Source organism: Agelaius phoeniceus, chromosome 5 (assembly GCF_051311805.1).
Source record: "Agelaius phoeniceus isolate bAgePho1 chromosome 5, bAgePho1.hap1, whole genome shotgun sequence".
Lineage (NCBI taxonomy): Eukaryota > Metazoa > Chordata > Aves > Passeriformes > Icteridae > Agelaius > Agelaius phoeniceus.
The window spans coordinates 7,466,861-7,478,938 of NC_135269.1; the positions used below are offsets into that span (position 1 = coordinate 7,466,861).

Below are 12,078 nucleotides of genomic sequence, written 5' to 3' on the forward strand. Positions count from 1 at the left end.
TGTTCCATGACAGATGGGTATATTGGCTAGAAATTCTTTCTGGAGTATTATACAAAAATACATGGCAGCATGGAGTGCCAGGGTGATGGCTGGAGTTTGGCAGGATGCTTCAGTCACACGGAGGCTTCATTCCTGTTCACAGATCTCACTGTTGCGCTGGGCAGGCCTAGGTGAGGTCTGCATGCTCTTGCCTTTCCTGCCGTGGAACAGCCTGTGACAAGGAGCCCTTAGGGGCAGGTCATTGTGGGGTGACAGGGAAGAGGCCTCTTTGTGCTCAGACATTGCAGATGTGGATGCTGATGGCTGCTTTTGCTGTTTGTGTTTCTCAGGCCCTGAACGATGACTGCTCAGTGCCACGCCAAGGCCAGGAAGCCGTGCCTGGATTTCACTGTGGTGGCAGGTATGTTCCATATCCCACACACCTGTCTCACAGCTTCTTGTCCCCTTACAGCAGTGTGACACCACCGTTTCTGCCAGAAAGGTTTGTCCAGCCCCTGCTGGATGTGGCAGTCCTACAGCAGTGTCACCCAGAGCTTGTCCCTAACCTGGGACTGAATGGCCTTTACAAGAGCTGATGTGTAGACCTGCTTATATGCAGAATATTCTTGCTATAACGTTATTATGTGTAGGGGGATAGAACATAAGTAAATAAAGGTAGTATAGAATATAATCTTACCCCCTAAAGAGATGCAGCTGAGCCAATTATTAAGGATTAGGAGCAGGCCTGATGTTAACAGGCCATACCTGTAGCCAATCAATCAGGAGAGTGTTATAAAAGAGTGCATTGGCTGGCTGAGGGGAACTGGAGTCAGTTGGCTGCTGTGAGGACAAGGAAGAGTCAGTGCCAAGAGGAGCTGCCTACAAGAAACGTCAAGGAGGTACGAAACTCTAGCAGTATGGAACCCTTGCAGTGTAATGATAATAGAACTGTTGCACTATAATGACAACAATTATTTGGCTTTGAAAAGAGTTAATTACTTAGAAAAATAGATGAGAATCTAAATTTTTTTCTGAAAGGAATCTATTACAATTTAATTCAATGGATACAGGAGATATAAAGGAAAGGAAGGTGGCTCAAACACTTGTTTTATTTGTAGAGAAAAAGGGCTCTGCAAATTCAAGCAGATACAAATTTGAGCTAGCTAGAAGAATTGGCTAACACTCACATGCCTACAGACTTCTTCATTGCATTATTTTCTTCTTTTGCCATGAAATTCATGTCTTGTGACTTTTCTCTAATTATGCATCAGCATTTGATGGAGTGGCAGTGAAGTATTATTTTTTTTTAATGCCTCATTTAACAGAACTATTTTGCATGCAATGTATTAAAGAATTTATTGTAATATGAGATTTCTGTCTTTCTTCTGGTTAATTTCCCTTGTAAAGAAGACATAAAACATGTTTTTCACAAACTAAAGTTTTCTCAGAACTTTTATAGCCATGTTTCTCTCCCAGTTGATTTTTTTTTCCATGAATGTCCCTTTCTAAAATCATGTGCCTGAACAACAAACCAACAACCTAAAGCTCTACTCAGGCCTTATGAGGTTGCCTACAGAAAGAGGTGGAATGGCTGACTTAGAACAGGTGCCTAGGTATAAATGAAAATTTATGTGCCCAGCTTTTGGGTGATGCACATAATAAATCCTGCTTTGATAATTTTTAGGTTCAGGCTCTGTTATGCTTCCACTTGGTTGTTTTAATAAGATAGAAATCTCAATAAAATTGCTTGTACTTACATCATATCATCCAAAACAATATTCTTTCCTATTTTTTCCTCTGTATTCTCATATTTGTCCTGGTTTTCCCTTAGTCATTTTCCCCAGCTGAAAGAATAGCAGCAATGCAAAATGCAGATTTTGCTTGTACTTGAAATCTACATATGTATGCTTATAAGATCAAGTAAATGTTTGGACATGTTTCAAGCTTCAAGAGTGCATGGTTTCCGTGGTGATGCAATTCCTATTGGTTGTATATCCAGCTCAGTGGCATGTATTCAGCCTTGAAGTGTAGACATTCCTTTTGTATTCCAAACTGTACTGCCATCCATGACTGATTTTGGAGTTACATCCATAGGGTGGTGTGACTGGCTGGTAGCAAGGTTTCTGGAGGTGGTCACAGGCTGACTCCATTGTGCTGTTCTTGCCCCAGGAGAAGACCAAAGCTGTTCCCAAAAGCAGGATGAGTGTTGTCTTGATGCATAAGTGATCCCATGGATAACAAAGTTGGTATTGATGGTTCCTATTGAATGGAGTGATTCAGGGAGCACTGTGAGCTCTGAGGGTTTGGGCTGTTTGGGATTCCAGCTCAGTAACCAGGATATTGACAAGGGTTTAGAATACACCACACACCTGTTCACCCTTGCCTCGTTTTTGTGGTGTGTTTCTGCAAGAGTTACATAAAGAATTGTGAGAAGATGACAAGGTGGTTGGAATTTCCAGCTAGTCTTCTTTTATTCTGTTTTCTTTTGGACTCGTGCAATTGCTTGCATTGAGGTCAGCTCTTTTGAAGTACCTACAGGAATAGATTTTTTTACTCTTGATTTTTACAAGAGTCTTGTGTGCCTCTAAATGTCACTAACTCAATTGCTTAGCACTAGATGATCAACATATGCAGACATTCCCAGGCTAGCTAACTAAACCATGGAAATGGATTAGCTCTTGTGACTGCAGAACAAATAATGTAACAATCAGACACTATTAATTACACATTTCAGTACAAGAAATTTGATGATATGCAGCTAAGGGATTGCAAGACTGGTTGTTGGGTTAATAAACATATAAGGAGTACTGAAACCTAGAGACCAGTGAACTGGTAAATTGAAGATGACCTGGTTTTTCCCAGTCTCTGGTCACTTTCTCAGCCACATACAATTTAAAGGGCTACTGCTGCTGTTTGTAGGTTCTGCCTTTCTAGGGCAGGTGCTGGTTTTCATTTGTTTGGTTTTTAGCAAGTGAAAAGAAAGACATGGTAAAGGCTTTTTCAGGCTGTTGATAGAATATGATCATGAGCTGTGATGTTGATCCTGTCACTTGTTGAGAGATTCTCTCTCCTATCTACTCTGTGTCATAGTGGCAGGCTTGAAGGCTCCAGGGCTTAGGTGGAATAGCCATGGAACTTAACTTTTGGATAACAGAACTGTTTTGAAAAGCTAAATATCCATAAGACTTAAAAGGCAAAGAAGGAAAAAGCTAAGTCTTAGTATCTCTCTATGATGTTGTTTGCTTGTCCAAACATGCACATCAAATAAAGCCCAAGTGTTATAGTCTGACAACAGGAACTTGCAATGGCTGTCCTCTGTCAGAGCATTGCTTTTCTTTCTTACCAGCATTATTTTAATTGATTAGATTGTGATTGTGAAGTTCAAAAGAAGACAGACACCTGCCTATTTTAAATGGCTATTGAAATTGATTGACCAGTGACTGGTTAATCTAATTTTAATCTGAACTGAAAAATCCTTATTATTAGTAATTTATAATTTAGTAATTATTATAATTAGTAATCCTTATTATTAGTAATAGGCATTGTTAAATCCTTGCATTCAGTATTAAAGTCAGTGTTAGCTTTTATTCAATACTAAAAGGCAGTGTTGCATTTTCTTGTACATTTCAGTGGCTGGTCTGTGATGAATGAAATCCAGCATGGTGCCTTCTTACTCCACAGGGATCATGAGTTTCAGGTGCAGAGATCTGTGCTCTCAGCTTGCCCAGCAGAAGGAAAATGGTGCCAGCTCTAGCAAGTGTGAGAGGAGAACTGGGCACTGAGGCCAGTGGATTTTGTGTCACAGCACCCAGTGTAGCAGAATGAGTTAGTTCATACTTGTATCACAAAGGAGGCTCAACTATCATTTAGTCCAAGTGATCCTTGTTTGATTACATTGAACATTCTGTAGAAGCTGTGAAGGAAACCAAAGTGGGAAACACTGCTATATTTTTTTTTTATTTTTGAAGTGACATAAATAGAGATCTGATACAATTTGTGAATGTGCACTGTCCTGTAAAAATAGAAAAATAAGTGTTAGCCTTAAATGAACCTAGAAACATTAATATTTCAAACTTCCCAAAATGAAATATTTTAAGGTACCTATTTGAGAATTCCTACCCATGTTAACAATGTCTCCATACAGTAATGGCTCTGGGAGCTTTCTGCAGATGCTTCTAACCCATGTAATTCTACATAGCTCCCAATTTGTTAACAGAGAATTTCATAGCTATATAAACATACTATTTGTGGTTTGCAGCCTAATGCAGTTAACCATTTCTTTTTAACTTCATATAAAGACACAATATAAAAAGATTAAATAACAAATACTTAACTGAGAGTGAAATGAATGTAGATGTTTGCTTGTCCTAGGCTGGAGCATTATGAACCGAAGTTTGGAATGAAATGAGAAACTATAATGTAACAGAAGTAGTATGTGGTTAAGAGATACAAGGCCAGGCAACTAAAGTATCTGAATTACAGTATTTAATATAAATACTGTCTTGGCATAACTCCAATGCCTGTTACATGTTTTGATGCAAATTGTTCATTCCTGATCACTTGAAGTCTATTTCCCTCAGTTTTGGAATATTCTTCTTCTCCCATTTAACTAAAGTTACATATAAGCACTAAACATGAAACTCAGGACAGCTGGTGATTCAAAAGATAGCACAGCTTTCAAACACTGATGCCCAAGGCTAGAATTTGCAACTAAATCTCCTAATTAGGTTAAGAGCTAAAATACCATAAGTGCCTATCTGCATCCTTAGGCACCTAAGTACCTTTAAAATATAGCCCCATAGCCACTCTTTTATTTGTAGCACAGCAATGATAGTCATTCCTTTGCAATTATCCCAGGAAGACAAGACCATGAAGTGTCTCAACAGCACTATAAAAGGGGCCAGAAAGGAGAAGATCCTTCCTGTCTCAATCTCTTTTGCTCCTGGTTCAGGCAGCCTGTTGTGCTGACTTTGTGGTGTCTGCACTAAGAGCTCTGCTCCTGGAAAAGCCTGTTCCCTTCAGCTTGTCCAGAGTGTAATCCATAGAGCAAGTGGTGGCACCAAGATTCGGGGAAGCTTGTGGAAGGAGCATGCAGTATTTTGCACTGTGTGTTTTAAATGGTCAGTATTTCTTACTCTCTTATAAGCCACCACTTTTGCATGTGTTGAGGTGGGAAAATTTGGAATCTGTCTGTTGCTCTTAAGCCAGCTGTGGAGAGAAGTGGGTTTGTACTGTGCTGGTTGTATGGATGGTCATTGGGATCTCCTTGTGCTCTGACTGTGGCCAGTACTGTGCTTTCTGTCCCATCCCTGTTTCTCTGGTCAGAAACACAGGTTCTGTGTGTTTAGTGGCAGGGGGGAGCTGTGAGGAGCATCTGCTTTTCAGCTGACTCTCCTTCAGAACCAAAAGGATCTTTTTTGTCCAGCAACTCACGAGCCCATATGAAAGAAATAGTACTTAAAATGAAGCTAAATGGGTAACGGCACCTACATGAACAAAAAGTTAAAGTATTGTAAAAAGAAATCCTGAAGGATTTGTAAATGTGTCCCTGTCTATGGCTCATATGGGAGCATTGACTTCATAAAGGAAATACATTTAGACTGCAGATTTTTATACTGACTGTATGAAATTATTGGGTTATTTAAGAAGAATGAAACTAAATTCTTCTTGTTATTCTGTTACAGATCTAGAAGTACTGTTTTGAAGATTTTATTTGCCTCAGATTAATTCTAACATAATTAATATGTGTCTGGAAACAGAATACTTTTAATAGCCCAGCTGAAAAGCAGTTGTGTTTTAACTATGGGAAATAAATTCTTTTGCTTCTCTAGTCATGGGGTCTTTTTATTTTTAATGTTATTTTGATGATGCTACATTTAAGTTTTCTACATTTAATCAAACCATTTTAAGGTGGTTGTTAGGTAACTGGCCTTCTTTTATATTTGGAAGGAGCCATAACTTTATGGAAGAATTAGTAATTTTTAATTACAGCAGCTGTGTTGTAAGTTACACTAAAGGGGTAGTGCACATTCCCTTACAGATTTACATGCCCACATCTGCATTTTAGAACATACTTCTGCATATGGGTAGTTTGGTTATTACCACTAATAAAAAATCATATTCAACATTTTTAAAAGCTGATTTTAAACTTCAAAGCAGGACTAAATTTTTTTAAAAGTTTTCCAGCAGCAGCTCTATAGTTGAAAGAAATACAAAGATTTTTAGTTCACAAAGTCCGAATGAAATTCTTAATAAAAAAAGAATACTGTGTGAAAAGATGACCAAGATGCCTATTGCGTTCTAATACACCCAGGTAGAAAACTATTCCCCAAAGGTTTGCAGATCTGACAAGTATTTAGTGCAGAAAATGGACATGAAAAGTAGAATGGGTTCTTGCATGACAGGCTCTACCTTTGAAATATGAGATGACAAATCATTTTGTTAAACTGATGAGTTGGCAAAGCCTGGTAAATAAGTTTAAAAGTGCATGTTAAAAAAAATGCAATCTAGAAGTTCTCCAAGTAGGTTCCAAACTGGAGAGCTTTGAGAGAGGGGGGAGGCAGGTGAAATAGGACTTGAGAAATGATGATATTAATCCCAACCACTGAAATGGAAGACATCAATAGAGTTGGGGCTAAGGTGGAAATAAGAAAAGGATCCTTTTTTTAATAAGGATTTAAGAAATACTGTATGTTTTCTGTCCTTAATTTGAGTTACATAATATGTGACATACTTTGTCATTGTAGATACTTTGTCAGAAAAGCTACCTAGAAAAAGAACACTCTCATTTTTAACATAATATTTCATTGTAAGTGCAGAGAAGCTCCTAAATGAAGACATATAGGAATGAAAGAAACTAGTTATATGAGGTAGGACACAAAGAAGGACAGAAATAATAAAAAACCCCATGAATTGTTAGTGGTATACAGAAGGAACTAGGAGCGCTTTCCCCCTTTCTTCAGTATAGAATTTAGCAACATTCACAGTGCAGTGAAATGTTACAAAGAAATATTTTTTTCCTTTTCAAACAATGTCTGAAGATTACCTGAAGATGTTCTTGAGTTCAGGTGTGCAGAGAATATTGTTGAAACACAGAATGAAGTTTAGAAAATGCCAATGGCTGGTGGTTCAGGGGCGTGTGGTGCCATTCCTGTTTTCTGCAGCTCAGGATGTGTCTCCTAGTGCTTGACTATGTGGTTACTTGAGAAAACAAAGTAAACCATTTAGGACACGTGCAGTATAAATGCTCTCTAGTCTAAGTTTAAATCAGATTTAAGATCTCAAGAAATCTCATGGGGGGATAGTCTGTAACTTGTTTGGATATTGCTTTTCTCCAGAGTGCCGAGTCTGGAGGTGACTCCAGTGGTGCTGCCCCTGGGTGCCACAGTGGCAAGGGCAGTGGCCATCTCTGACTGAGGGCTGTGAGGCCAGGCTGTGGCCAGCCCAGGGCGTGATGTGGGCTGTGAGGCCGGCTGTGGCCAGCCCAGGGCATGATGTGGCTCTGGACCAGCCTGCTGTGCCCATGGCAGAAGGGAGAGCAGGGCTCACACCCCTGTTCCCCATGCAGCTGCACCTGGCTAGATGGGAGCCTTTGGATGTGATGTATAGCCGTGCATCGATTCATTCAGGCTCTGAGCTGCTTCCTCAGACTGGATTCTGGGAGTTTGGCCCTTCTGTTTTCACATTCAGTGTTTCACAGTGAGTTCAGCTTTGGCTACTTCAAGTTCTCTGAAATACCTCTGGAGTTTGGCAATGGCCCTAGAGAAAGCCCTGGCAGCCAGCTCTCCTCTCTACTCTGTGCTGTATGAGCCTGACCTGGTCCACCCCACCTCTGAGTCTGCACATGAGCTCGGGTTTTTTTCTCACTAAACAGAGGGTAACCAGGCTTAAAGTAACAATTTCCAGAAAGATAGGTCAGAATCAAGGTCAGGGGCAGCCTTCAGATAAATGAATACAGCTCCATCAATTCCAGCAAGGAATTGCCTCTCCTGGGTGGATCACCTCACTTTGCTATGATGTAAGGCACATTTGCTATAATCTCTCTTTCTCCCCTGAGAGGATTTTCCCATACATACACACATGTGTGTTCACATAAATAAAGTTAGGATTGGTACCTTAAATATCAAGTGACAGTGTATATCCACTGAGTTCAAGATGTAACTACTTAGAGCAGTCATTAAGGATCAGTGTTTGTCAGGAGTATTACCTGGCTGTAACAAGTTTGTTTGGAGAGATTTACAGGGTGATATCTGGTGGGGGACAGAGCAGGGCGGGGTTCGTATACTATTTTGAAGTATGTGCTTGCCTCTGTGTATCCTTAAACAGAATAAAGGAATTTCCTTTCCAGGGAAAAAGAAAAGGAAAAAAAAAAAGAAACTGTAGCTTCCAGGGAATTCAGAGTAGGAAAATTTTAAATCTGTCAGCAGTGGTCGTATTTGGAGATTTCTCAAGCAATGCATGAAATAATGTTCACTGAGCTAGAGAACAGCAGTATTGGGTAAAGAACATCCAGCTTGAACCTTCCAAGCTTTCAGTGCCCTGCTCTCTTTTTCAAAGCACTGCAGCAAGACTTGAATACTGCTTGAGAAGTGTTTTTCCATTCTCCATTTGCAGAGTATAGCATCACAGAAAGTAGGATTCAAAGAGCCCCCCAGATGTTATGTTGGCCACTCCTTTGCCTGGAGAGAGGATAAACTGTACTTACTTCATTCCCAACAGATGTCTGTCTTACCTATTCATAAAAACTTCTAATGAGTGAGAACCCACAGTCTCCTGGGAAAATCCATGGCAATGCTTCATGCTATTAATCCTTAATTTTTTCTCCCCCCTGCCCGAGTAGCCAAAACCTCCTCACATCATTTTATGTGATGATCTGGAATGCAATTCTATTTGCTTTTAGAAAACTGCATGAGCCACTTGGCTGCTAGGTAATTCAGTTTGTTTGGCAGTCTCACACTTCAATCCTGCAGTAGGAAATTCTTGCCAGTTCTTTGTGATTTTCATGTCTGCCTCACGATACTTGGTGTTTTTCCTGAAGCTACAGTTACTGAGCCACAGATCTTCACTTTTATTGCAGAATAGAAAAAAAAAAAAATGAAGTGTTTCCCTACCAGGAAAATGCTTGCAAAGACTTATTAAAACAAACAGAAACAAAGACACTGGCAACCAATGTTTTCAAGTTTGCTTTATAAATTTTTAGGCTTTTTAAATGCTTGGACTGCAGAGAATTGGAGGTTTTGATCCACAAGTGCATAAAGGTCTGGTTACTTGCCTGGATCTGTGCAAGCACAGCAATCATCTCAGAGAAGTGAATCCTAAATTTGATAATCTATAACTGCAAAAATATCTTTCTGCTGCTTTCAAAATCAGTATAGAGTTGATGACTACAATTGCCCTGTAGAATAATGGTTAATAAACTGTATTTTATGCGAGCATGGTATTTGCAATCGCAGCATCATACTGATATCAAATCATAGTAGGGAATATAGTTGTTTGCTTTGAAGGAACTGAAGTGGTTTAGAAAGTGTGGTAAACAGGGAACTGCATTCCTGCAAAAAGGAAAATACTGAGGTAGAATGTTTAGATGTGGCAGATCATTTTCGGGAGGAGTGTTGGGGGCATTTTCTTGGTTTGTCACATTTTCATAATTATATATATATATATTATAAATATATATATATGCACAAAAATATGTTACTTCATTTTCAGACTTTTTCACATAGATGTTACTTTTTATGACCAAACCATAACCTCATATACGTATAAGAAATACTAAGTTACAAGGACCTATGTCTTTTAAAAATATTTAGGATTCTATAGATTTGCATTAAAGTGGAGTTACTTGTTCAGAAGAGTTTTGCAAATTTCTTCAGAAAATAGCATTGAAAAAGGGATTGAGGGGAGAGAAATGCCAACTGCCCTCATTTTGTGTATTATTAACACATACCAGATGTCTCTTTTACAGAATAGATTATGAGTTGTGACCGATTAAGTTTTAGTAACAGACCTGTAACTTTTCAAGTCAGTGAAATATCAAATGCTCTGTATAATTTGTCTTGTAGATTGCTACAATTCTGAAGATAGGTTTGGAGGTTTTCTCTCCTCCTCTTGCCCCAAATCAGAATACATCTGGTGTTTGTTGTACTTCTGTAAATGATGGTTGGACTTAGTGGTTTTGACCCGGGTTCATTTTGATTAAGCTTGTTAATATTTTATGGTTTTAGTATCTGTTTTACAACATTTCCATTACTGTGTATTTTATTAAGGTTCAAGTGGTTTGTATTTTTATGGTTGCATCTGGTCTGCATAAACTCTGCTCCAGTTAAAAAAGCTGCTTGTCTCAGTCCTGGGCATGGGGAATTTTGAGTATAGTGGGATGTGTACGTGTTAATCACATATTGGCACCTACAGGACTCTGGCTCCTGGAGCAGCTCACAATAATCTTACTGCCTGAAGTAGGAGAAGGTTGTGTGTCCCTGTTCATTCCTTTGTGTTTGTTCATGCTTGCATGGGTATGTTTCATATTGCCACACCTTCAGTATTTTGCCATGTTTGACTTCAAAACAAGAGTGGTTTCTCTTGAAAGGTGGTTCGGAATGCTGTCAGGTAAGTTACACGATCCAAATACACTATTGGACTATTATGTATTTTGTTAAGTCTTTAAGAAGAAATCCTATGTCAGAGTCAAGGACTCTTGAGCTTAATTACCCATGAAGTCAATATGATGTTGTTCTCTTGATAATCATACAAATTAGTGACTTGCTATAGTGTTCAGCTGGCTGCATGTCATGTAAGCTTCTCCTGCATCCATTGTTTGATTTATGTTTGAAAAGGAAAAAAGAAAAAAAAGATGCTTTCTTATTTTAGTCCCATAGATTATTATGTTTCTGAAAAATAAAATAGGCAAGCATCAAAGTAAATTTATATAGTACCGTATTAAATAATGAGTTTCTGAGACTGTAAATGCAATGAAAATAATGTTTCCCAAGTTTTTCTTGATTTTATTATCGTACCCCTTTTAAAGTATTTGCTCTGGAGCCCTGAGAATTTGATGGAGTCCTTACCTGACTTTCTTTAGAGGCATCTGCTCTGTAAAGCATTTGCTATAGGACTGAAATACTAATGCAGTAGGATGAGTTTGCAGGAGTGCACAGACACTGAACACTATGAAACATTCAGCCATCTTTTTCAATTCTTTTCCCTAAAATCTGATCACATACCTAAGGATGCAGTCATGATTCTGCTGTGAGCTGGGATGTAGATTCCTCATGAATTGCTGTGTCTGAACTTTGCATCCTTTGCTTGGCTCTGTCCTGGCTCCTGTGCATCAAAACCAGCTGTTCTGCTCCAGCATTTCAAAGAGGATATTGTTCAAATCTTGTTCCTGCTAAAGTGCTTTTGAAAATGAAGTCTTACTCTTAGTGTACCTCACAACTCCACTGCCATTCTCAAGTTTTTATTTCATGGGATTTTTTCCTTCTGCTCCTCCAGCACTGACTGCCTGTCTCTACCATTAGTCCTACTCACTTTCTCCTACAAGACAAATTTTAATGATTTGAGAGTATTCCAGTGTGCCAGAGGTATATGAACAGATACATGAACATATGTATTTGGTGCATGCAAAGTTTTCACAAACTGTAAGGTAGGAGTAAAGCATATTCATTGGTGCTGATAAAGAAATTAGGCTAATAGGGCTCTCTGGTGGGTTTTAATTTCCACTTAGTATCTGCTTCTTCACAGCAGTCAGTGATTTCAAGATGGCCTGTCAGAAAAATCTCTATCAGCCTCACAACTCAAAAAAGGACAAAATAGCAGATTAATTCTCTGGTGTCTGTCTGTGGTCTGTGGAGTATTAGAGAACTCAGTTTCTCATGTGCTTAGCCGGAGCAGCAAGACTGTGAGGGGACTGTGAGGACACCTCAGCACTGCAAGAGTATTTTTGCAGCACAAGGCATGGCAGTTCATTTATGTGCACCTGTGCTTTGAAAAAATTAAGTTAATGTCTGCAAAATTTCAGTCTTACTGCTACAGAACAGCCCTGCCTATGGAAAAGCAAAATGAAAGCTAAATAAATACATGTTCCTTGAAGAGCTCTGTCAG

General features: G+C 39.0%; 1 protein-coding gene across 1 annotated transcript in view; it reads left to right on the forward strand.

Moving 5' to 3' along the window:
* Nucleotides 1–339: 339 nt before the first annotated feature.
* The window catches only part of LOC143694004 (uncharacterized), a 190,175-nt gene continuing 178,436 nt past the window's right edge, over nt 340–12,078 (forward strand). The window contains exon 1 of the mRNA XM_077177961.1: nt 340–400. Within this exon, the coding sequence (XP_077034076.1) occupies nt 340–400 (61 nt within the window). The remainder of the gene's footprint in view (nt 401–12,078) is intronic.